The following is a 25,585-nucleotide window of genomic DNA, read 5'->3' as shown; positions in this document are numbered from 1 at the left end:
GCTCTCATCACCATCTTTTCCTCGAAAAATATTTATCATCAGAATCTAAACAGCGCGAGAGATAGAACACAAACTAGGAAGCGTTGACCTTCTACTAAGGTTTCCTGCGCGCTGCACAAGAAATGTTATACACAGGAGGCGAAGGTAGTGTGGATGTCTTTACTAGTGAATTCATATCAATTTCCCGAAGCTAAAACAGGTCCCCAAGCAAGTAAAGATTACAGACAAGTTGATATAATAAAATAATTATGTGCAATCAAATGTTTATTTAGCGCAGCCAAGAACAGCCCTCAAGTCTGAATACTAGAGCACGGTTAAAAAACTAAAATACTGATAATACAATTAAACGAAAAAAACATCAACTAAAAAACGACAAATAATTAAGGTGGGTAGCCACATTCGAAACTACAATTTCTTGCGCTAGATTGACTTTTTTGCAATTTATTTATATGCAAACATTCAGCAACATGTTGCAAACGAATTTATCTTCATATCATCATTATTTTGAGAGTTAGAGTGAGTTTTCCAACCCATAAACTTCTATTGCAGAACCAAATCCACATTGCATTGGTTCTGAAAATCAGTATTTCTTTTAAATAAACATTATGTAGGAAACTTTTTTTCATTTTATGTTGTCAGCGAGCAGGCACACGAACCAAAGAAGTTTCTAGCACTCCTCACGGAGGCTCAAGCTATAAATATGGTGCATTTCAGACATCTCTATTGTTTTTACCATCTTTCACGCGCTTTGAAAGATTTCTTAACGTTTTTCTCAAAGCAAGATCTTGCTCAACATCGTGTTATGCAATTTTTGGTTGCGTACAATTTATTGAAAACGAGGAGTTATCAGCGTTTCCGTAATTTCGTTCAAGAATATAGCTATCCGCCCATTCAAAAGGGAAATGCAAAACACGAAATTGTTCACATATGCATACATACCTGTAAACGGAGCAGCCCAAGCACCTTTATTCCAAGCTGGGACAGGAAGAAGACGTTTATGAAGTCAATATATAGCTTTATTAAGAATAACAGACAAGTATCTGCCACTAATATTGTATGATGCATTCAATATTCAACAGCGCCTATATTCCATGCCTTACAGGAACCAGTATGGCACAAAGGCAAACAGCGCACTTCCCACTAGGCACCAGCGAACTGCAGTGAGAACAAGCACGTGTACAGCAGAAAGCAGTGTGCCCTAGCGTCATAGCAGTAAAACCAACATCTCGTCCGGTGCTACCCACCTATTATCCAGCAATCTCACTAGTGTCCTAGAGACTCCCAGCGAGCGCCAGCACACCCAGTGCGATCCGTTGCAGGAAAACGCGCTGTTTTCACACTGGAAGGCACTGAAAGAGGCTGATTTTGAATGAATGAATTTTGAGGTTTTACATGCCGTAACCACAATTTGATTATGAGGCATGCCGTAGTGGGGACTCCGGATTGATTTGGACCACCAGGGGATCTTTAACGTGCCCCCAATGGGCGGGACACGGGCGTTTTAGCATTTCGCGAGAGGCTAATTTTTCAATAAGAGTGATACAAAATCCTACGTACGTAACTATGGCTATGCTTTGGGGTGCATGCTAAAACGATGATTTCATTTGTACTACGGCGGAGAAATGTTAAAACGTGTTTAACTTGGGCTACCATGAAGGTGGTAGAAGGTCGCGATTTTTACGTAGCGTAAGCTGCTACGAGGAAAGTGTTCGAGAAAGTGGGCCGGTCCCGGAGTTAGTGCAGTCTAACACAGCCCCTCAAAGGGCGAGCTGTCACAAGACAAGGAGACCGAGTAGTAGGACATGGTGCACGTGCCTTGGGTTTCAAAGAGCTGGCTGCTTTTTGAAGGAAATAATTATGCGTGCGATCGTGTAGTCTTTCACTGGGACTTTCTACAGAGGACTATGATGAAAGATCTATAACTCGACCCGTGATACCTCGGAAATTCATTAGGACGGAATTATGCTCGTTGGCCTCCACAGCTCATGGAAAACGCGTATGCAGTTTGGACATGAGGGTGTCATTGCACGCTCAGTGCGTGAACATTTCATACCAACAATTGTATAGTACAGACAAGTGTATACGACGCCGTCTGAACCGCTCGATTGGATTACATTGTTTGATGATTTGGATGTATTGAAGAAAGGTTAATTAATTTTTGTCGGATAAGATAAGCTGCCTCGTTTTAACAATTGCACTCTGTTTTGTCTTGTCAAAAGCTGCAATAAACAAAAAATGGCCCAGTTTCGCCTGAAAGGCGAAGCATCGATTGCGATAGCAAACTATTGACAGTTATACGGACTAAGGATACTAGTTTGATCGGCAGTGTAAACTTGTAAACATAGGCATACTAACTAAATCAACAAGCATGGTGTCACGTGCGCACAAGCAAACATGAACGCAAGTGCCTCGATGACCGCGTAAACTCGCTGTCAAAATGCTCGAGCGAGTAACCGCGGCAGCAGCAGCGAGCGAATTGACCTTCGTGCTTCCTCTCGCATCAACCTGAACTGAGCTGCGAAAACATAGCGCCGCGCGGACTCTGTCCCCGCGGCAAATGGCTTTCCAGGCATAGCGGCCCGGGCGGGAGGGCGCGGCTTAAAACGCCCCTCCCCCCCCCCCCCCCCTCCCTACCCTTCTCCCGGAGCCTAGGGGAGTCTTGCGGCCTAGGTGGGCGCTCGTGGCCGCTTGTTCCACCCAGAGTAGAACGGTGACGACACCCACGCTCGGCGGCGCACGTGGGCGCCGTCCGAGGCGACTGGAGGCTGAGCCGATCGTTTCGCGGGCATAGAAGAAGAGGCTTCAAAGAGACAGAGGTGAAATCCAGGTTGGTAGGCTAGTAGTGCTTTCGCGCAAGAAGAAGCAGTTTTCTCGAAACTTCGAAACTCACCAGCGCAGCCATTTTATAGCATTGGTATTTCCTCTTCTATTACTGCTTGTTGAGCTTTTTGAGTGATCAGACTGACACCCCGCTTGCGTTATCGGTGAGATCAGCCGGTCATGAACGGTGGTTGTTAAGAATGACACTGAATCTAGCGGAAAGAACGCTACAAAATTAGCGCCCAGAAAAATGAACGCGTGTCACTTTAGTTTGTTTGCGATTTTCACAGTAGCATTTATTGCCTTTGAAATACAGTTGACACTCGAATTAATCGAAGTGATGGTCACGTTCGAATTATTCTGTTAAATCGGAAGTTCGTAAAATCGAGAAAGGGATTTTTCGGTCCTACGGAATTTGAAATTGTATCATAGCAACACCCAAAAGCTATCGCGGCATTGTATTTGCTACTAACTCACGCCCGCCCTTGTGAAAGTCCCCAAGCTGCCCGAATTGGTTGTGCGATGTAAGATGCAAGCCATGTAGACGGTCACGCGAAGCTATGACAGGTTGCCGATATACAAAGACGCAGAGAACGAATGTAGTGATTGTGCGAGCAGGCCGAGAAAGGAAGTCATGAGAAGACGATGAGTGCCATCTGTCGAGTAAACCATGAAATCACGAAAGCAACCACCGCCGCTCCTTGTGCCGTCTGGTACCGACTGCAGGGGGCGCTGCGTGCAGCTTCGTCAAAATAAGGTTATGGCCCTAATTAGGCCGCGTAGATGTTTTAAAGCGAGAGCGTTAGGCCGCAGGCCCGAAGAAGAACCCGTCTGTGTAAAAATTAGAAAGAAATCACGACTTTTTTTACTCAGTTATTTCAGGAGACTTCGCTAAATCGGGTTTGGTGGCAATTAGTTCCGTTCATTCGGGTTGATGACAACGTCGAACCCTTTAGGTACCTGCCGGGGGATGGATTTTTCTTTGTTGGATCATAAAATCGTAGACTTCGTAAAATCGGGCTTCGGTAGATTGAGTTTAACCTGTAGTTGAAGTTTCGTCCGTGATATCTGAAGTGCAACAACTATGACGTGCTCTAAGTAATTGGTCATTGTGGCAACTTACCTTCGAATACGCGCATTGATAAAGAATGCATGCGTAATAGTTTTCACATTTTAGCTGCATTACACGTAGTAAAACGTACAAATCGGCGCACTAGTTGAAAAGGACAGTTATAAGGAACTGTTTTACTTAGGTTATTCTTATTAGGCAACTCAAGAAGAAACCCTGGTCAGATGTGACGCCACTCTAAATTGTACTCCAGAATAACTTTGCAGTGGCCATTGCGTGCAGGACCGCGCTGATTATATTGCACCGCATCGATAATAGTGATGATAATGTCTCTTAACGGTGACGCGTTCCGAGAATCGGGAATGTGCAAAAAGAACAAAAAAAAATACAGAGAAAAGAAGAAAAAGCCCAGCAATGAGAGATGTCCCACTGCGGCCATATGACACGATCGGCGAGGAAGAAGAAGAGCCCCATCTGTTCTGCGTTGGAACCCGAGGAGGAAGCAGGTCCGCAACCTCACGCATGTCAGCATGTCGTCCGTGCAAGGTTCGCATGAGCTGCGCCGACGCCTATCGGACAAAGAGACCAGCTACCCCAACATGTCTTGCGTCGCTGCGACGGACACATGCAGTGTGACCGTCGAAACAAGTAAGTATACGCTGGATTTTTCTTAGCTGTAGCCGCTACGAGACGCGTTTTACAGCGCTCTTGTTATGTTTGCGCGCATCAGTTTGCGCGCATCAATGCAGCTTGCAGAGCAACCACTCCGTGGATAACATGATGATGAGCGCGGTGTCAAGATTGCTTCTCTTCGCTGCGGCGATGTCATTGCTCCTCGGCCAAGATGCAGAGAAAAAAAAGTGCTTGTGCGACCTCATTGTCATGTGCTTACATTCTTGGTCCCGTGGTGTATAATACAGTCCGATGCGCTGCATTACGTCTTCGTGGCCCACGTGCTACTTTTGCGCAATGAACACTAGGACCGCGACTTTGTAGCGATGCCTCCCGCTCGATTTCATAACACTCTTACCATTGTCCCCAAGTTGTATTTAGTTATAAAGATTTACAAGGTGTATCGCGTTATTTCTTATAACTACTGAATATACCTACTCCTCCATCCTGAAAACTGTTTACCATAACACATAAATATAAACAGTAGACATAAATATAGGCTAAAGATGATGATGATGATGATTTTCAAGAATAGAATTGGTTGTATAGATTAACGCAGACATTGTGGATGTTGCGTGAATAATTTGCATGACTACGTGTGTAAACTATTTTTGCAATATTTTCTTAATCGAAGCAGCTGAATGAAACGCCGTTAGGCTTCGCGGTTACTGTGCTGGGTTGAGGTGACACATATTCTGAACAGCAACGGGAAGGATACTGAGAAAGAAAGCCGCGACAAGTCGCGTCGCTGCCTTCACAGCCACACGAAGTGGACAGCTGCAGAGGCGGCGATGCAAGTGACGCTCCTGCAGCGGTATCGCAAAACAAGTTTACAGAAACTTGTAGCTGAGTATATTGCAGCGGGATATACAGCACCATTGTTTGAACTCAGTGCGCCCAGCTCGTGCCACAGATTGCATTATCAGCGAAATGTTCCCATGCTTGCGCTGCAACAGTCCGCGATAGTCAAAAATGGCATGAGTATAAGTGTACGGGAAATATAAATTTTAAAATACCGGCTCAGGTAGCTTGCCTATGCATGTGGCAGGATGCTGTGAGTGCTGTTCACCGTCTTTCGTGCTGCTTCGGCATGTAGTCAGCACAGGTGAAGGGGTGCCATCGTAATGGCCTGAATACCATTTATGCGCTCATTTTCCTAGTCAAGAGAATAGAAAGTGTATGAAGAATGCTCTGCGACTGCATCTGCAGAAGGATTCTTTTAAACGTGTATGCAGTTATTTGGTTACCCTGCGCGATTTGGCGGGTTCCTATGTAGCACCTATGTGACAATAAGGCATCTCAGGTACCACACCCTCGTAAGGAAGCCGCTTATTATCATGTGGTGTTGTATTAATTAACAGGTATGTGTGCTTTGGACATGGCTAAAACCACCCGTATACTATTTCGTGGTTTCTTGCATGATTATGAATATTAGACAAAATGTCCACTGATTATACGTTCCGAGTCAGAATGACATTCTATGTAAACCACTATAGTTGACGTAGCACTACAGTGCGAGCACCGGTTGCTCACACATGTTTCAATACTCGATTGAACAGTGCACATTTCGCGGATGCGCTCAGGGCAAGGCACATGCTTACTTCAAGTGAAAAAAAAATGTGGTTGATCCCTCTTATATAGGAATCGGTATAAAACACGAAAGTGAAACGTGTCTTCACAGAAGTAGTGTAATGTTTATTGCACATTGATATATAATGTCTATTGGTGTTTTGTGGCTAAAGCGCCCTTAGGCGTTGATGCACCCACGCTGACAGCCTGGTGGCACGTCTCCTCCATCACGACTACCAACGTCGATGACCATGAGCAACCGTCGTGCATATGGAAGCTGCACTACGCTGCACACGCTAGCACAACAGCGAAAGACGAAGCACGTAACTGACACACTAATACAACGCGCAAGACAAAGCACGTAACTGAATCGTCACCGAGTCAAATCAGCGCGTACAGCGCGTCGTAATTGCCGCCTCCGCGATCAACTTCAGAAACATTTTCAGAGCTAATTGCGGAGGCCACGCTCCGCTGTGCTGAGTACGGTGAACGCCACCTAGGTGGCGTTGGTAGTGCTTCTTGATGTCAGCGTCCCTTCGAATGCTGGCATCGAGGCGTCGTAGTGCTGAGACCACCGAAGCGTTCACTGTCGGTGCGCGTTAGTGTCATAATGCAGTACTTCTCTTTTCTGCTCGTAGGCGGCGGCACCGCCCCGAGCAAGAGCGCGGGTACACGGAGGAGTGTTAGATATATAAGGCGCGTCTGTGTAGCTCTCTGCAAATGCGTTTGTGGCGCAATGGGTTAAACGCTCGGCGATCTATCGTCGCGGACCGAGAGGTCGTGGGTTCGATTTCCAAATTTTGCATGTTTGTGGAACTTTTTCTTCTGGTTTCTTTCTTTGTATTATGTTCTATGACGTATTTCCGTGACGGAAATACGTCAGTGAAGTCTTGGTGGACCCCGGCATAAAACACTTTCGTGTTAAAAACTGTCAGCCCTTTCACTGGGGTGGAGACGGAAGACCAGCGAAACTGTACTATGGTGGAAATGATGTATTTTCAATTATGACTATTAAGATGTGATGGGGTAATTGATTATTTCAAGTATTAAAGAATGAGAAGTATACTTATATGATCCGGCGGTTTTCATTTATTTAGTGACCATAGGGACCATGGCCTTATGGTCGCTACGGTACACCGCCATAGGGTGTACGGCAAAGGTTGGCACATTCTTCATAAAAACGTCATCAACGCCGCGCGCGTTCGGTGCGAACGCGGGCAAAACGGCGCCGCCGTCGACAACAGTTGTGCACGTTGTTTGTGTGACCGCAAACCACCGCTGTCAAAACGCTGGCTACGTGACGAACGGCTAAACGCCGTTGTCTTAGGCGAGAGGTGGGCGAGAGCTCAGAGAGAGTCGGCGCCAGAGGCCGGCAGGGCTGCGCGCAGGCGCCGCAGTGGGGATCGGGCACGCACACGCACAGTCTAGAGTGCCTCGATGCCCTACTCGCCCACCACTCCCCTTCCACTGGGAAGTCGCGTTTGCTCTCGGATCGTCGCATCCGGCAATAGAAAAAAAAAAACGCTAATTGGCCGTACGCTGTATGTGCGGGTGAAAGCGAGCGAGGGCGAGGGACGCGCGCTCTCGCGGGGAGCGAACGCACGGCGGAAAGAGAGATTGTGGTTGTGAAGAGCGCCTCTTCCTCTTCACAACCACAATCTCTCTCTCCGCCGTGTGTTCGCTTCCCGCGAAAGCGCGCGTCCCTCGCCCTCGCTCACTTTCACTCGCACATACAGCGTACGGCCAATGAGAGTTTTTTATATTGCCGGACGCGACGATCGAAAGGTGAGCCCTTAACAGCTACGCTGTGAAAACCTGACGGCGAAATGCTGTGTCCGAAGTAGTGTAAACAATAGACACGTAGTTGAATCCATGCTAGAGAGGCGAAGAGAGAAAACAGGCATCGAAAAAATATATATATACAACGCTTTCACAGTAGAGCAGACACCATCGCATTTAGCGATAATTCCCGCTCTGAGTGCAAACTCTAGTCACGCGTGCATTCAGCAAACTCTAATGTGCAAACTGAAGTCGCGTCCTGATCAACAGCAATAAGTCGCCCACGACGCGCACGGTACGTTCAGTGATGCTTGGGTCGCACTCACCTCTATTCCCATTTCTTTCGATACCGAGAGTACAGGTGCTTCACATAGCAACCCGCCAGTGATGACGTAGTTGTTTTGGCGTTGCGCTGATAAGCACGAGGTCGCAGGGTCAAATAACAGCCGCGGCAGCCGCATCAGGATTTTGGCGAAATGCAAAATTGGCATGTACTGGGCATTCGGTGCACAGTAACAGAACCCCAGGTGGGGCAAAAATTTATGCGGAGTTTGCCACCATGGCATGCCTCCTATAAAATCGTGGTTTTAGAACGTAAGACCACAAACCATATATATATATATATATATATATATAAATGAGCTAGCGCAAGACAGGTGTAATTCGAGAGCACAGGGAGAGATCTGCGCCCTGCAGTGGATATAAACATAGGCTGATGATGATATATATTCACAAAGTTGTCTACTGCATACGCTGAATTTCTGTGGAGTCGAGAATGTTTAGGTCCTTTGACGAGATATGTTTGTAATTAACAGAATATTAAAACCTTAGAAATACTGAGCAAGCACGTCAAATAGCTGCATCTTGTTTAAATGAAATTGGGCAGTTTCGCCTGAAGGCGGTTGAACTGCAAACGACAGCTGGGCTAAGCGGTGTGCTGAAGTCCTTCAAACATTGTTCTAAAAAATGTCGCAGTTTCGCCCGAAAGGCGAAGCATCGATTGCCATAGCAAATTAGTAGAGAGCTATTCGGGGTAGGGATAGTAGTTTTATCGGCTGCATAAACTTGGACACATTGGCTTACTAACTGAATTAACAATCGTGGTGTCAGCGCGCACAAGCAAACATGAAGAGATCACACTGACTGACCGCAGCCAACGACTGTCAAAACGCTGGCAGCAAGGGCAGGTTCGTGCGGTCTATCGCTTCAACGGAAACTGAGCGGTGAATGCACAGCGCATACAAAGGTCAGAGCCGTGTGGAGATAAGAGACGGTGCGGACGACCAGCCTCCCCGGGCAAAGCGCAAAGGAGAATTTGGTGGCAGAGGAGAAGCTGCCCCCCCCCCTCCCCCCTCTTCCCGCTTTGTTGCTTTCGCGTGGGAGATTGAGTGGCAAGATACGCCTTTGGTGCTGGAGCACAGCGGCGCCCCGCCTCCCTCCCTCCCTCCCTCCCATACCCCCACGGTCTTTCGCGCGACGGTCACGTTTTCTTTCCGCCGAGCGTTCGCTGTCCGTGATAGCGCGCGCGGGGGGGGGGGGGGTTGCCCTGCGTGATAGCGCGCGTCCCTTGCGCGCTTGCGCTCGCGCATACGGCGCGCGGCGACAATTTTATTGCGATAGCAATTATATGGACACTTCTACCGGATTTCTGCCGTCGCCGTCGTCGTCGCCGTCGCCGTGAGGTTCCCTATAGATAAAATCTTCGCCGCGCGCCGTATGCCCGAGCGGAAGCGTGCGGGGACGCGCGCTATCACGGAGAGCGAACGCACTCAATCACCCACACGCAAGCAAGGAAGCGGGAAGCCAGCGCCGGAGGGAGCGCGGGGGGGGGGGGGGGGCACTTCTACGCTGCCCATAACCGCGCTCGTCGCTCGTCCGCACCGTCTCTTATCTCCACACGGCTCTGACCTTTATGCGCCGTGCATTCGCCGCTCAGTTTCCGTTGAAGCGATAGACCGCACGTACCTTCGCCCGCTGCTGCGGCGTATATATGCGCTTGCTGCCAGCGTTTTGACAGTCGTTGTCTGCAGTCATTCAGTGTGATCTATTCATGTTTGTTTGTGCGCGCTCACACCACGCTTGCTCAATCAGTTAGTAATAGTCGGGCCACATTTTCCAACGCACGCTACACATGCAATGCTGCCCGGGTTGGCAGTGCAGCGCTACAGGTGTGTCCCTTCGCACGCGCTTCTCATCAACACCACCGTTTCACACGCGCCTCCTCGTGGTCATCGAGTCTCTCTTCATGTCGGTCTACTTACGCCGCAGCACACCTGCTTACTTAATCAGCTCATGTTTACTACAATTCATATTGCTACCAAAGCCGCTCACCTTACTTCGTATGACATTGCTGTGTTGCTATCGCATTCATTGCTTCGCCCTTAGGGCGAAACTGTGACATTTTGTTTATCGCCCTTGAAATCCATATGGAACCTCACGGCGACGACGACGGCAGAAATCCGGTAGAAGTGTCCATATAATTGCTATCGCAATAAAACACGCAGGAATGACATGTTGGTACGACACAGCGCACGGGGCTACTGCTTCTGCGCACCAGAAACATCGCCCTGGTAGCTACTGAGCGCTTCGCAATGCTGGCCAGACGAGGAGCACCACCACCGGCTTTGTTGGAATCGCAGTGCAACACGATATTAACTGAAATAAATTGACCAGCGTTCGTCGCGTGAAGAACAGTCCATTCCGCTCGGTAATTGTGTGAATAATGGCCTGTTATGCTGCCCTGCAGGATCAGCTAGCGCAAGACAGGGGTAATTGGAGATCGCAAGGATAGGCCTTCGTCCTGCAGTGGACATAAAAAAAATAGGCTGCTGCTGCTGCTGATGATGATGATGCTCTGCGGGAACGCCAGTGTCTGTGCGCACAATGGTCATTCATGCAGCAGAATGCAGAACGCTGCGTGGGCTTCATAGAGTTGACTGAATGGAGCGTGAGGGTGAGTCCGCTGAGGCTTTGTCGTTTTTGCAGCCAACCGCATTGCGGATCGAAGGTAAATGTACCTGGTAGACGCTCAAAACATGGCGGTCCATCGGTGGTTTATGGGGCATAGCTCCATCTCTGTGACGAGAAAGCACTTTCGGCTGAACAAAAAAGTGACGTCATAGTCGTTAAAAATAGAAGTCACTTCATTTTTTGCTGTAAAAGGCCCGAAAATTATTGATACGGCCTGTCGTTTGAGCAATATCTTCAAATGCTCCGCAATTCGACCCTATGGCCGTTCCGAACATTTAGCGCGGAAAGCAATGATGCAGAACTCCAGTCATACAGCTGTCGTAACCGCGCCCACGCCCTGAACGTCATTTCTTTGCGCGCCGAAGAAAGCCTTGATTGGTCAGTGCTGGCCGCCTCGTTGGACTCCAAGTCCGTCGGCCAGCGCTGCCGAACGTAGACAGCGAAGTGAATAATTATCTGGCGGTCAGTACATACTTTTAACTGAACGCGTTGGGCGACGATGAAAGACAACTCGCAGACACCACGACACCATAATGCGGACAAAAGTTAGCAGCAAGCAAACAATCCAACATGTTAGGGTAGCGTGTATATAGTAGCAGTTCAACTAACGGGTGCACCTTTCTCAACACTGCAGGAGCTGGATTGCATTTCAACTAATAGCTGAGTGAACGGCCCTTTTTGTGTCCGGCGTTGAAAGAGTAATGTGCATTACTAATGATAAATGGATAGAGAGTTGTAACTTTTTTCCTCTCGGCATGTATTTAAATTTGATTAGAAATTTTATTTACGGTAAATGAAGTCAGGTTGTGTCTTGATCTTAATTACAAATGTTTTTCATTTAGCAGTCTTTGTTTCCTCCTCACCTAGTCGCGCTTCGATAGCTGCTCCCATAACCGCCTTTGTTATATAAGTGGCAATTGGGTCTGGACCGCTCTTCGCCCCAACCTTCGTGATCCATTGGAATCGACCGTGGCGCATCTCTCGCATCTCAGGGTTTCAACTTTCCACGTGCAGGCAGCACATGCACCACCGATACCTTGATACCACAGTGATGACCGAAAGCATCATGTGTTCTTGAGTTCTCTTCAAAGAACATCTTTATATCACACACATATTTCTTTAAATAGGCGAAAACGCCTCGTGTCACCTATAAATGCTATAACAATAACATTTACTCAGGCGCTCGCAACCGTCAAATTGTGATGATGTTCCTTCAAATGGGGGCTGTTTCCAGCGCATAACAGAAATAACACTGCCATACCATTGCTATGAGGCTGCGGCTGGTGTCTGGGCAGTGAGCTGACACAGCACCTGTACCATTTACGTGTTTAACCAGGGAAAACACGGAGAATGCAGGAGATGGAAATTCAAGACGATGAGGAACACGAGAACAAGGTAAGAGCTGGAGCCAACGCTTCGACAAGCGCACTTGTGTTCTCCTCGGCGACACTGCAAGCGAAGAATTTTTGTCGGACAAGCAAGATGAAGAAGAAGAGCCTGTAGTGAAGACAACGATTATAGCCACCACCTAAATGACCTTAAAGTAACGCTAGCGCAACCAAACCATCCACAAATTCCTCTCGACTTGGCTTATGATGTCGCGTCAAGATTAGAGAAGCAGACAGCATTGGCTAAGAAAAAACCTACACCAGATTTTGATAGACCACCAGCCTTTATAACAAAGTATTCTAATGCCCTCGCGAACATAAACAACATCCCACGAAAATATCACCCAATATTATCAAGTCGTCCTCCCCGTCGTCCAGGCCCCTTCCACGAAAAGAGGAACCTACAATGACACGTCAATCGGCTAACACACGGCGCTGCCTAAAATTCCTCTATACCGACTATCAGTAGCGCATTACCTTTTTTTTTTCAATTCTACACCCTCTCCGCTAATACACTCTGACTCATTACCTCACCCACCCGCCTTACCTTCCCTCCCTTTTAGTAGAACCCGGTCTATATATACTGTGCCGAGGATAGCATATGTCGCCTTGAAGAAGACAAGTCCACTTGTCGAAACGTTGGCTCCTTGTTCTCGTGTTGCTCATCGTTTACGCGTTTAACGTCATTTTCATTAAAGTGTGCCGCAATGCGAATATTTTTAGGGGCGAAGCTCCTTTGAGTCGAGCCTTGTCCCCCTTCGCGCCGTTGTACTCGCCGCTCCCGCTAGAGGCGCAGCTGTGCTCTATTTCTCATTCTCTCTCGTTCCCGACGCGCGCGCGCTCTCTCTCTCTCTCTCTCGTCCGTAGCTAGGGGCGCTGCGTTGCACAAGGGCGTTCGTTCCCGACGCGCGCTCTCTTTCTCTCTCGTTCCCGACGCGCGCTTTCTCTATCATCCGTAGCTAGGGGCGCTGCGGTGCACAAGGGCGTTCATTACCGACGGGCGCTCTCTTTCTCGTTCCCGACGCGCGCTCTCACTCTCTTGTCCGTAGCTAGGGGCGCTGCTGTCCACAAGAGCTTTCGTTCCCGACGCGCGCTCTCTTACTCTCTCTCGTCCGTAGCTCGGGTTTACCCGAATGATGCCACGGTGCTTCGCCCACTCATCATCATTCACGTCGTGGATATGCGGTGATTTTTTTCAAAAAGTCATTGCTGCACTTTTTCAGGCTTCTCTTAAAGTTTCTTGTCTTGCCTTGTCTGTAATCAGCGCAAGGAAATATGTAAGCCTCCATCATTTTTATTAAATCGCGTGAGCTTCGACCGCATGGCATGCTAGCACTCTGTACCGACGAGAGGAGCCGTGATCGGCTATAGTGAACGCGTGCACGCAGAGCAAAATTCTGTTCAGTGCAGGGGGCACACGTTTTGGCAAGGTTACCTGCACTTTCCTGTTTACACAAAACCTGTGTCATGCGGAACATGGGCGTGACTAAGATGTTCGATCTGCGATACGCTTTGCACTTCGATTTTGTCTGGCTTGGACTCCTTGTGCATGGAAATAGGGAAAATAAATAAAGGAAATTGATCAGCCCATAAAAGGTATTGTGAGCGATGACGCCTCTCGGATAACAAATGTAGTGCGTGTGCACAGCTGAAGTAAACAGCGTAGCAAACAACGCTCACACTGCAAAGTGTTTTGAGCACTTGCACGTATACACGTAATGATAAGACGCAAGCTCACTGCTTTGAATGCTTTTTTGGGTACGCGCATTGTTCCAGGGGTAATCTCTTGAGTGTGTTTTCATCGCTGTCAAACGTAGCTAGAAACTTCTGTGGTGGTTATTTGCAGAGGCGCCATGCGGAAGAACCCTGTCATGCTGTGACTGATAAAACTTGGGCCCCTCGGTTTCCCTTCTTCTCATTATATATATATATATATATATATATATATATATATATATATATAATGGAGGCTGGTGCTCACCTAAGCGCACGTGTTACGTGACGCCATCGGGCAATCAAGGCTTTTCCACATCCGCCCACATTTGCCCTGAGTGGCGCTGGCTAACACTCAGAGGGCCAGATCTCGTAAACCTAAGTTAGTGGACGAATTGATAGCCGTCGCCGTAGCACAATGAGTTTTGCAACACGCGCAATGCGGTTGGTGTGGGTTCGACTCGCACCGGCGACAAGTTATCTTGTCCACTTTGATGTCCCTTGTCTTTATTATTTTTTACAAGTCAATTTCAGCCACAGGTAATTTCCCCGATGCTTCTGTTGGCTTCATTGTCGGTTGGTTTTATGTTATAATATAATATATATATATATATATATATATATATATATATTACGACCAAATTTTGTAATAGCGACTAAGAGCAAAGGTGTATCATGAACGATCACACGACTGACTGCCGCTACAGCTGATTATATGCTGCGCCCCACAAGCCTAGCTGTAGTACAAGAATGAACTGGAAGTGCCACTGGAAAGATACTGGAAGCGTTACAAGCTAGAAAAAGTCACTTCAAGAATGGAAACACGTACGACGAGAAATAAATATGCTACATAATTTTTTTGTTGCAGCAGAGTTTATGCTTATACCTTATGGCGTTTTGATGGGGACTAAGATTCATGTTAGAGGAAAATAATTACGGCAGCACTCCTTTCACCATGCAAAAGAAGTGCCGTGCTCCTCAACAAATGTTGGCCAGACAGCTCCTCTGTCTCATATGTGTCAAACTTCCCTTCATCTAATGTATCTTTGTCATATGAACTGTAGGCAATTTCTGTATTAGCTCTATGGTAATCATCGAGACATTATCTGCCCCCCATCCCTGCCTCCTCTTAATATCACTCAATCCCGCAAATAAAATCATCTGCACTCTCTCCTCTGCTCAACAGTTGGCCCTTGATTCCGCACACCAACACACCTACGCAGGTTCAATAAACTTCATCTCACCGCTACACCAAACAAGCTCTTTAAGTCAACCAAGGATTCAATCTGCTCGTATAATGAAAGCAACCTTACCTCTATGCGGATGATCGCACAGATTGTGTGTGATAAAGCCACAAGACGTTAGTCGTTGCCAGCGAACATGCGTTAAACCCTGATGTAGAGTACGCTGGCTGCATCACTACAGAGCGCATCCAGCGTACTGCTAATATTCGCATGAGTTGTATACGGCAGTGTGCGTTCTCTTACTCGACCAGTAGCACTGATTAAAATTATTTCGCAGCCTTATATTCTCTCTAACGTTTGCCCGCGTAAATAATGAAGCCTTACTTTATTGCTTAACGAGGAAGCAGTGGCGGATCGAGGTAAATGTAGCTCGGGAAAATAGCAGCGATTGTGACTGACAGTCTTAGGATCGCTGTTTGAAAGAGTTGACAGGCAAGATTCTGAGTGGCCTCAACCGCATAATCTATTTCAGGTGAAGAAATAGTGCCTAGCACTTCCAATTCGGTGTTCAACTGCGACATGTGCCCTGCTTCCTTCTCGACGCTAGACTTCCTGAACAGGCACCGACGATACGGGCATGCACGAAGGAATCAAAAGAGCCAGCTGTCATCGCAGAGTGGGTAAGCCGTTACACAGGGTGACCAACATAGTTCATTAGGAAAGCGTGAGCATTCAGACCAACATTGCCATTGTCCTACGTGCCTGGTTGATACAACTCGTGGTGGTAAAGGCGTCGTGCGGGAAGCCTTTGTTCCTGTGAAAAATACCCCCAAATTTCACGCATCTAGACGTCAGCATATTACGGCATGCTTTCATTTGTAGTTTTTTTGAGCTAACCTTACTTGGCGAACCTTAACAGACAATGCTGACCGTCGCTGCTGCTGATGGCTGCTGCGACAGTGTTGCCGCAATGCGGACACATAGAACGGCACGCATGTGTACCGCCAGTGTGCGCGAATCGACTTAATGTGTAGCCTCAACTGTACTAAGCCTACGTATGTGCTTGTGCAAAGCTCTGTTCTCCACGGAATCACGCCGCGAAACGAGAAACGGTGCCTAAAATATGCACATCAAACACAAATCAATGCGAAGCTAAGCGCTCCTGAAGCGTTTACATGACCAAACGCGATGTGTACAATTGCCCTGTTTTGCAACGTGTAATCGCCGGCAACATTTATGTATATAAATTACACCGTTCACAAGCCATGCCGAAAGGTAAACAGCACTTCGTGCGAGAGCACACCGTGACATGTCTGCGCAATAATGTCGCCAAGACGGTAGCGATGTTTAATGTCCTTGGAGAAAAGAATGGTGAGGATAGGTGTATGCCGAAAGAAGTATGACTCGAGCGACAGTGTTAAGGTTGACTATCGTTTGCCCGTTCTATTGCAGCGACTGTGGCCGAAGGTACCGGCGCACTGATGTGCTTTTCCACTGGTCTGCTCTCGCTCACACGTCGTAAGCGATCATACGCACGCACCAAAAAGTATTAGAGGATTATTTGGCATTTGCACGAGACGTCTGTGTGCGATTGTTGCCAAATTAGGTTTCCAATGTGTTAAGGGACAAGTATGAAGAAACACAACTGAGGCCTAATGGTATAAGCATCGGGCTCTTGAGACGAAGGATGGAGGTTCGGTTTCAGGATTTGGCACGCATTTCTGTATTTCCTGTGTATGCGCTATTCCGCCCGATAGCAGAAGTAGTCACGTTCAGTCCTGGAGGGTATGCTGAAGTTTCGCTTGAAAATCCTCACCGCAGCAAATACACGCATTAAACTGCGTTATTATTTTTTTCAAAAACGAACCTTTCTGTGCCTTCAGACACGAGGTCTGATAGAGTACGTCCCAAAAGGGGCCACCGTTTTTTTTTTTTTTCTCTCTGGGAGTCCCACTTGTTCATCGTGCCTCTTTCCGCAGGGAGGACTTCCCGCTTGCCGCGTGATCTGGCCCAGAAATCATTTAGCATGCGAAAATAAAGAATACCAGGGAATGGAGGCGTCAGGATAACATTTTAGATTATAGGGAAGCATGCGGCACAGGATTTCCAGGGTAATCAAGAGACATCAGGGGATAAAATTTATCTCGCACTAGGACACTCCCTGGATTCGGGCCGCTGAGGGCGGAGCTTGTCTATAATGGTGTCTGCGATGGCGTACAGCTAATCTTGGAGAAGCGATGACTAATCAGGAGAACAAACCAGTGTCTCTTTATGTTTACTCGCTATCTTGCCTTGACTGCAGGATCGGCCCACTGCAACGTAAAGATACATACGAAAAATTCTAGACGACCCGGATTAAAATGCTATGCATTAGAAGTTCACCGCTGCCTCCTGTGACTGTCCCTAGCTGAACACGCGCCCGTCTGCTTATATATGCGAGGTTGAAATGTTTCGCAATTACGTCACAGTATGGAAGACATCCTCTTAAGTGCTTTTACAATGCCATAGAGCATTGTATTTTTTCCCGGCTGTTGGAATATCTCCTGAGGAGCAAATTAATTCTCTTATGCTTCCCACATTTGCAGGTCGAGTTCTCAAGGGGAGACCAAGGAGCAGCCGCCCTTTGTGTGCGACATCTGCAAGAGGAGCTTCCTTCGGCGAAACGCGCGCACCTCGCACGTGAGGATCCACGCCAGGACCGGGTACGAGTGCACCGATTGCGGCCGCCGCTTCTCGAACTCGTCCCACCTCTCCCGCCACCGAAGGACCCACTTGGGAGACGCGGAGAACTTCGTGTGTCCGGAGTGCTGGGCGGGCTTCGCCAGGAAAGACGTGATGCAGAGGCACATGCTCTCGCACACCGGAGAGAGGCCGTACGCGTGTCGCATCTGCGGTGACGGGTTCACCCAGCGCGTGAGTGCCAGGAGGCACGAAAAGAACTCGCATGGTGTGGAGTGACCGGCACGATTAGCGCGACGGCTTTGGCGGGTCGGAAAACTGCGGTGAACCAACACGACAACAGCAAGGACTGCCAGCTCAGAGCTGAGTCAGCACTCTGGATCAAGCACTCTGGATCAAGATATAAAACATATTGCACTGGTGTTCGTCTATGTCAATGCTAGTTTTATATAGATAAGTTGATGGAAAGAAATAGAGAGGGACGCCGTAAAAAAAGTAGGATAACACGGAAACTGGCAGTAAATTGCCAATGGGGCACTGGACATAATTATGTGAAGAAAATTGTCAACCGGAAACTGCATTCTGTACATAGCGGCCCAAAGCACCTATGAGTTAGGTAATTTCGGGTACTGAATGGTACCGGAACGTTTAGAGACGCCGGAATGACCAATAATACTGCGAGTCTTGGTTCAACTAATCTAATCAGTAGGCTACTCTTGTATCACAAGAAAGCACGTAAATAACTCTACGACAAGCGTGGCTCTAATTTCAATAGACCATCCGGCAAAGGGGCGGTGAGATCACGTCATATGTTTTCAAGATGTAAGTGTCCGGTGCATTCTCCCATAGTATTAACGACTCCAGTTGTGTTCAGGGTAACATATCATGTCTTTTCTAAATAAATGTTCCGAGAGAAATAGGAAAGACTTGACTGAAAATTGTCGTAGTGCGTCTTAGTTTTAAGACATTCTGGCCTGTTCTAACGATATACAGAAACATATATTCTATATCTCGTTACTGCTGAGTTGACGGCATTTCCCGAAGATCACAATTTTCTTGAAACACCGATATTTTCCTAAAAGATTTTATTAGGGAGAATTGCAGATTCAGTCAGACTTGCGTATTCATGGTATGCACTCGCTGAAGCTCAAAGAATCGCGCACTCAAACTCAACACAGCCTCTTTCTTTAAAACAAAATCTGACTTTGAATGAGCTGCTCAGTCAAAGGATATCGAGTGTCAGATCACAGCTCTATTTATAGTCAGGTGTACACGTATAGTTCTTTACTGCCGTCACAATCAATGGGTTAGAGAGGCTTCCTTCATTGTGCGATAGACGTGTGTTTAGGGGGGTAGAGCTAGTGCACTGTGTTAAACACTGTAATATTCGTAGATTATTTCGACAAGTTCTTTTAGCTGGTGTGATGAGTGGCTCATTTTAAGCACTGATGTGGCGTTTCATGCGCGAAAACATGTAATGGCTCTCTTCTGCACGCATATCCAAGCTCTTTTAATGAAAAGGGCTCAGCAGCCATACGTTCAGTGGGTTTCCATATGCTTTTATTATTCCCAAAGCATGGGGGTAGTTATAAGTTTACTATATATGCATATATATGTATCTATTTTATGAACTAATTTTACACCCAGCCTTACTTCCAGAGAATAAGACGAGTATATAGAAACCCACTTAAGGTATGGTTGCTGAGCCTTTTTAATTGCAAGAGCATGCGTACGTGTGCAGAAAAGAAAGGCTAGGGGATACTATATCATGTGCGAGAGGGTGTTCAGGAGGGGAGGTGAAAGATTTGTGAAATTGCGCGGTAGGCTACGAGAGGCGCTGTAGATGAGGGATCCTGACTGATTTTGACCATCTGCGTTTCTTACCGGCACCAATAGCACGGTCCACGAGCGCTTTAGCCAACCGCTAACATCGGAATGCAGACGCTCTTTCGGACAACTGTACTCTCGATCTCGTTGTCATTAGGAGAACGCCATCGTCGCTTCGCAGTGGCCTATAGATAGAGCAACACGAACGAAGAGAAAAGGCAAGGATTCCCATAGCTAAAACTTCTTTTTTTCATCAACGTTTGTAGTAACGTCCTACCCAAATAATAGTTCCTACAGAAATGCAGCGATGTGTGTGGTTTTATGCAAGAAATAGCTTCGTCCACTGAGATGTTCTTGAAGAAAATGACAGCCAGGTGCAACAGTCTGGGTCTGTGCTCATTCTCACCATGCTCTAATATTTGGGGTGAGGACATACCATGGCGCCGCTTCTCGTTAGTGTCTGAATGACGAGTAAAGTTGAATGATCTGCCCGAGCCTCTGCTTCAGCGCGGTCGCGTGCTTCGTTTTTTCTTCGTACTGCGGCAGAACTTTACCGCATTGTTGCTTGTTCTTTGTTTTGATGTGAACGTTTTAGATGCTGCATGATAGAATGAGAGAGAGAGAAAATAGGAAGGAAAGGCAGGGAGGGTTAACTAGAGCTTGTCCAGTTTGCCACCTTACACGAGGAGAGGGTGACAGAGAGGCGATAAAAAAAAAGAAACGGCGACTAGCTTTGCATGGCTTTGCTGTTGCAAGGCTGAAGGCGCAGGGGAGCTGCATTTTCTGGTATTCGATGGTTTCGACATCGTTTAGCTTCCTCGTTAGCCCGGTATTCTGCTTTCGCTCTGCGTCGACGATTGTTTTCCGACTTGGCTTGGAGGCGCTGTTCTCTTTGCGCAGCTTCTTCCTCAGGTGTGTGTACTTTCTTGGGTCTACCCATGGCGCCACCAAACTCGTATCCGCGACACGGAGGTGAGCCTTTACATACAGCTACTCGTGTCGCCGCCTTGTTTCTTTTTTTTTGGCACGGCGACACGATGAGCTATTGTAGCAGTCGATCACGTGGTGCGCAATGACGTCAAGGCTTGGCGCGCAGAGAAGAGCTTCGCGCAGCTAGGTAGAGCTGGGCGTAAGCGTGCACAAGTGTTGCGCAGCGACGTCATCGCTAGGCGCGGCTGGGCGGCGGCAATGCGTGACGTCATACCAGCTGCGCCCGGTTGCAATGGCGAGGCACTCATCACTCGGCGAAGGGTTTTTTTTATGCAGCAGACACATTACACCCGGCGTAAACAGCTCAGCTGTTAAACAGACAGAGAAGACATGCGTCTTCATCGAACTTTCTTATGCACTCATCCGGGTGCCGCGTACCTATAGAAGGGCACTAAAGTCTGTCGCCTTCAGGTACTGCATAATAGCTCGAGTGGCTTTCTGGGCTAGGATGTATCAGAATACACGGTGTCCATCCGTGCTTAGAATTCGGTCACATGCTTGAGCCCCCCACAGTGCACGTCAACGATGTGAACAAAATCAAAAGCTCGTGCTTGTCGAAGCTGCGTATGCATGCTCCGCAAACCTCTTCATGTCCACCTTCGCTAGTTAAACACTGTCATTTTTCATCACTCCCCGCAAAGCACCCAGGTTGCAGCTTTTCGAGTGCTATATCGCGCCACCAGAATATAATACAATCCAGATTCTCTAGAGCTAGCATTCTGAGAATATCTCCGTGCGTCCTGCCTAAACTGTTGGTTAGACCGCAGATCACGGGGATGCATGCATTCCACCCAAATGATTCACGAAATTTACCCTCTTTCATAATTACGCAGTGTGAGAACGCACTGCGCAAGTGTACGCAGATGGGTATGTCACGCCACATGCCTCCACTGCAAGCTACAAATAATCAGAATAAGCTTGACCATAGGTTAACATCAACTGCCGCATAACTTATTGCCATCGGGGCTGCGCTTCTACTTCTCTCCGAGGAGATTTCTCCTTCACAACTTAACTGTGCCTCGATGTGCGCGCATTTCATCCCGCAGGGGGCGGCGGCGGGTGCGCATTAAGACATGAGGGTGATGATTATTAATATTTAAGGACATCAACATGGAAACGACGCGATGACAAATAGTCGCCTGGCTGGCTTAAACTCGGGCAATCTATGCGGCAGTTAAGTTAGATTGCACTTGGCGGCGTCACAGCAGAGGGCGACAGCAACCCAGACACTCACATCCCAACCCTTTTACGCCTACTTACACCAGTCTTTTAGCAATCCTTAGTTGCTGACTATTGATCTGTACTCTCGGTATGACGAAGTATGATTTAATAATATTGTGAAGTTCTTATGATGCCTACATGTCACCCAACGAAGCCTTTATTTCTAAAAGTAGTTACAAGATACCCAGATTCCAGATACGCTTTACCCATGTAAATTCAGTTAAAAAGGCCTTGTATTCAAAAATATATGCACAAAGTTTCCTGTTTGGTTCACAGAGTGCACCAGAGAAACCTACCATCAACCTCGTAGAACCCATAAAGAAAGAGAAATGTGCTAGGGTTCAGGAATTAATTCTGATGCATTTAATTACGGGGGGAAGGTGAACGTTTTTCCACAAAGTGCGCTTACCATAAACCTCATTTCCATCAAAAGTAAGCTAGGTGCAACGTGCAGTTTTCTAGCGACATTGGCAATGAGTGCTCATAACGGCAGAATCTCACTTGCGAATACTTGCTTCAAGCATTTCCGGAACAGCTCTATTTTAACCATACACGTAACCCAGCCACTTTCGAGTTGGCCTTCACATCACCCTTTACCTGGCCATTCCTTTAGACGAACATAAGCAGGTTGCCTATTTTAGTAAATCGAGGGCAGCAGCAGAACAACGTATAATGCAAGGAAATCCCTGAGAACCGAGTGTTCATTTATTTATAAGGCTCCTTCAAACCAGAGATGTTATAACTTAGCTACCCATATTGCTTTTACGATGCTTTCTGTTTCTACCTAATGTAAATTTCCTGCACCCTTAATTTCTCTCGCCTGCCCTAGAACACACACATTTCTTTTTTTTTTAAATTGGGGGTTTTACGTGCTAAAATCAAAATATAATTATGAGGCACGCATGAGTGGGGGACTCCAGAATAATTTTGATCACCTTTTTAACGTGCACGCAATGAATCGCGCACGGGCGTTATCGCCTTAGGCCTCCCTTGAAATGCGGCCGCCACAGGCGGAACTTGATCTCGCGCCGTTGGGCTGAGCAGCCCAACACCATAGGAGCTACTCCAGCACGAAGGGGTGGCGCACATAAAGTAAACATTTTTGAGAATTTATAGAAGCACCATGAGGATTTTGACAGAGCGATTTTGTCGGCGCGACTTGCTCATCAACGAGCACGGTGACATCGCCTTGTCACCAGTCGTGTCTTCGGCAGAGGTCTGAAAATTTACTTCCAGGACTGCACCGTAGCTCGGCACAGCGGGCTACGTCTCTAGAGCACACTTGCCAATAATGGTCCGGGTGTTTTGTGTCTGCCGCTCATGGAAGATCGTAGGCATGCCCTGGCTGATAGAAACGGCGTCTCTTTCGCGAGTTAGCAGTCCTAGATACCGTTTTCCAGTTCATGAGGCGTACAAATCCGCAGCCGAGGAGCACGGGCAATGCCATGACCGTCTCTCCGTCTACTACGCTTAACACCAGGTTTCGCAACATCACCGCAGTGGCGCTGTTCGGAAGCGCGTCAGTGGTGGCGTACAACGGCCGCCCGGTCCCAATACATCAAGCCTTTTTGTGGTATGAATGCGGTGTCGCCACAGCGTTTCAATGCTAATCGCAGTAACATCGACATTAGGGCGAGGTGGGGGCTCTCGAAATTTTTTCCTTCTGTTCCTTCAATATGTTTATATACTTCATTCGTGTTGTATGCATTACAACGTGCAGACAGTATTTGTTCTAATATTTATTCCGAGCAGTAGTTTCTACCCCGTGTTTCTTGTACTAGACAGAACTATAAAACATCGTCTGCAGCAAATAGAACAGTCCTCATCATAGAGCTGAATTACACAAATAGACTGATATGCCTCGATCGAGAAAACAAAGAGTGAAATTGACCTATGAGTTAAATTGCACTAGTTAGGTTTCAAGCATTTACTTGGCGGCACATATTGCAATTACCGAGTTGAAGCCAGGGAGTTGACACGGTGCATCAATTTAGAAGGAATTCTCTAGACTGCATCAGTTGCTAAATATTCATTCCCAAAGTGGGCAGCGAAAAAATTGGCGTTACAGTTAATTTTGTGTTTCAACGCATAAAGAGACATTTTCTTAACACATCCAATAGAACAACCGCGTTATTTAGCGCAAGTTTGATGGACTGTATCTGCAAACCGCTGCCACCTTGAGAATTTTTTTTTCAAAGTCAATATGCCTTTACAATTAACCACCTGCAAGTTATTAATTGGAATATGCATCGTAATGGTTTTAGTTAAAAAGCGTATTTTGTAAAACTTTGTGAATATTCAATCTTCACTTTGATTTTTTTTTCGTTGCCACATAATGTAATATAGTTCATAGGTTATAAGTGTGCAGTTAGCCTTGGGTGATTTTTTTTTCTTAGATTCTGTAAAGTCTAACGAAAGAGTGACATCTTAACAGTGTACACGTAAACACCTATTTAAAAAATGTGGTTGATCCCTCTTATATAGGAATCGGTATAGAACACGAAAGTGAAACGTGTCTTCACAGAAGTAGTGTAATGTTTATTGCACATTGATATATAATGTCTATTGGTGTTTTGTGGCTAAAGCGCCCTTAGGCGTTGATGCACCCACGCTGACGCCTGGTGGCACGTCTCCTCCATCACGACTACCAACGTCGATGACCATGAGCAACCGTCGTGCATATGGAAGCTGCACTACGCTGCACACGCTAGCACAACGCGAAAGACGAAGCACGTAACTGACACACTAATACAACGCGCAAGACAAAGCACGTAACTGAATCGTCACCGAGTCAAATCAGCGCGTACAGCGCGTCGTAATTGCAGCCTCCGCGATCAACTTCAGAAACATTTTCAGAGCTAATTGCGGAGGCCACGCTCCGCTGTGCTGAGTACGGTGAACGCCACCTAGGTGGCGTTGGTAGTGCTTCTTGATGCCAGCGTCCCTTCGAATGCTGGCATCGAGGCGTCGTAGTGCTGACACCACCGAAGCGTTCACTGTCGGTGCGCGTTAGTGTCATAATGCAGTACTTCTCTTTTCTGCTCGTAGGCGGCGGCACCGCCCCGAGCAAGAGCGCGGGTACACGGAGGAGTGTTAAGCCCAGACTACACGTACGCTTGCGGACGCGCGTAAGCTCGCGTCTACGCGCCTTGCGGTTGCCGCGCCTAGCGTGGAATGGCGGTTTGCATCCACAAATACGCGCGACAGCGCGCGCTCACTGGCCTCACTTGTTTACACCTTGACAGACGCCACTTCGTATTTCGTTGTTGGCAGTGATTCAAAATGCTTTGATATCTATAAACGCAATTGTTATCTTTTGGAGCTGTTAGATCAGCACAAAAAGTGAAGAAGAAGCACTTTCTTGCATGGTATAATTCTGCTTAACTGAGAGTTGAATGTACCGCGCCGTCGCTGCGTAGCCAGGCACGCCGACGCGAGGCAGCCCAGGCGCGCGATAACTGAGAGGAGCTGATCACCGAGATCGCGCCGCGTTTCGACGCGTACGAGCCGTGCCGCACCGTCTGCGCATGCGTGGGCGCGCGGACGCGAGCTTGCGCGCGTTTGCAAGCGTACGTGTGGTCTGGGCTTTAGATATATAAGGCGCGTCTGTGTAGCTCTCTGCAAATGCGTTTGTGGCGCAATGGGTTAAACGCTCGCGATCTATCGCGCGGGACGAGAGGTCGTGGGTTCGATTCCGAATTTTT

The 25,585-nt window shown here is 47.5% G+C and overlaps 1 protein-coding gene across 2 annotated transcripts in view; it reads left to right on the top strand.

Moving 5' to 3' along the window:
• The first annotated feature begins 4,217 nt into the window (after positions 1-4,217).
• The window catches only part of LOC119463954 (histone-lysine N-methyltransferase PRDM9), a 37,700-nt gene continuing 16,332 nt past the window's right edge, over positions 4,218-25,585 (top strand). Inside the window, exons 1-3 of one of the 2 annotated variants that reach the window (XM_049656645.1) lie at positions 4,218-4,537; positions 15,697-15,844; positions 17,750-18,337. In XM_049656645.1, coding sequence (XP_049512602.1) covers positions 4,420-4,537; positions 15,697-15,844; positions 17,750-18,122 — 639 coding nt within the window. In that variant the 5' untranslated portion in view covers positions 4,218-4,419 and the 3' untranslated portion in view covers positions 18,123-18,337. Of the gene's footprint in view, positions 4,538-15,696; positions 15,845-17,749; positions 18,338-25,585 lie in introns of those variants that run through there. The other variant, XM_049656646.1, reaches the window with a different exon arrangement.

The sequence above is a fragment of the Dermacentor silvarum genome, chromosome 9 (genome assembly GCF_013339745.2).
Source record: "Dermacentor silvarum isolate Dsil-2018 chromosome 9, BIME_Dsil_1.4, whole genome shotgun sequence".
Lineage (NCBI taxonomy): Eukaryota > Metazoa > Arthropoda > Arachnida > Ixodida > Ixodidae > Dermacentor > Dermacentor silvarum.
This window is presented reverse-complemented; position numbering and strand designations above follow the sequence as displayed.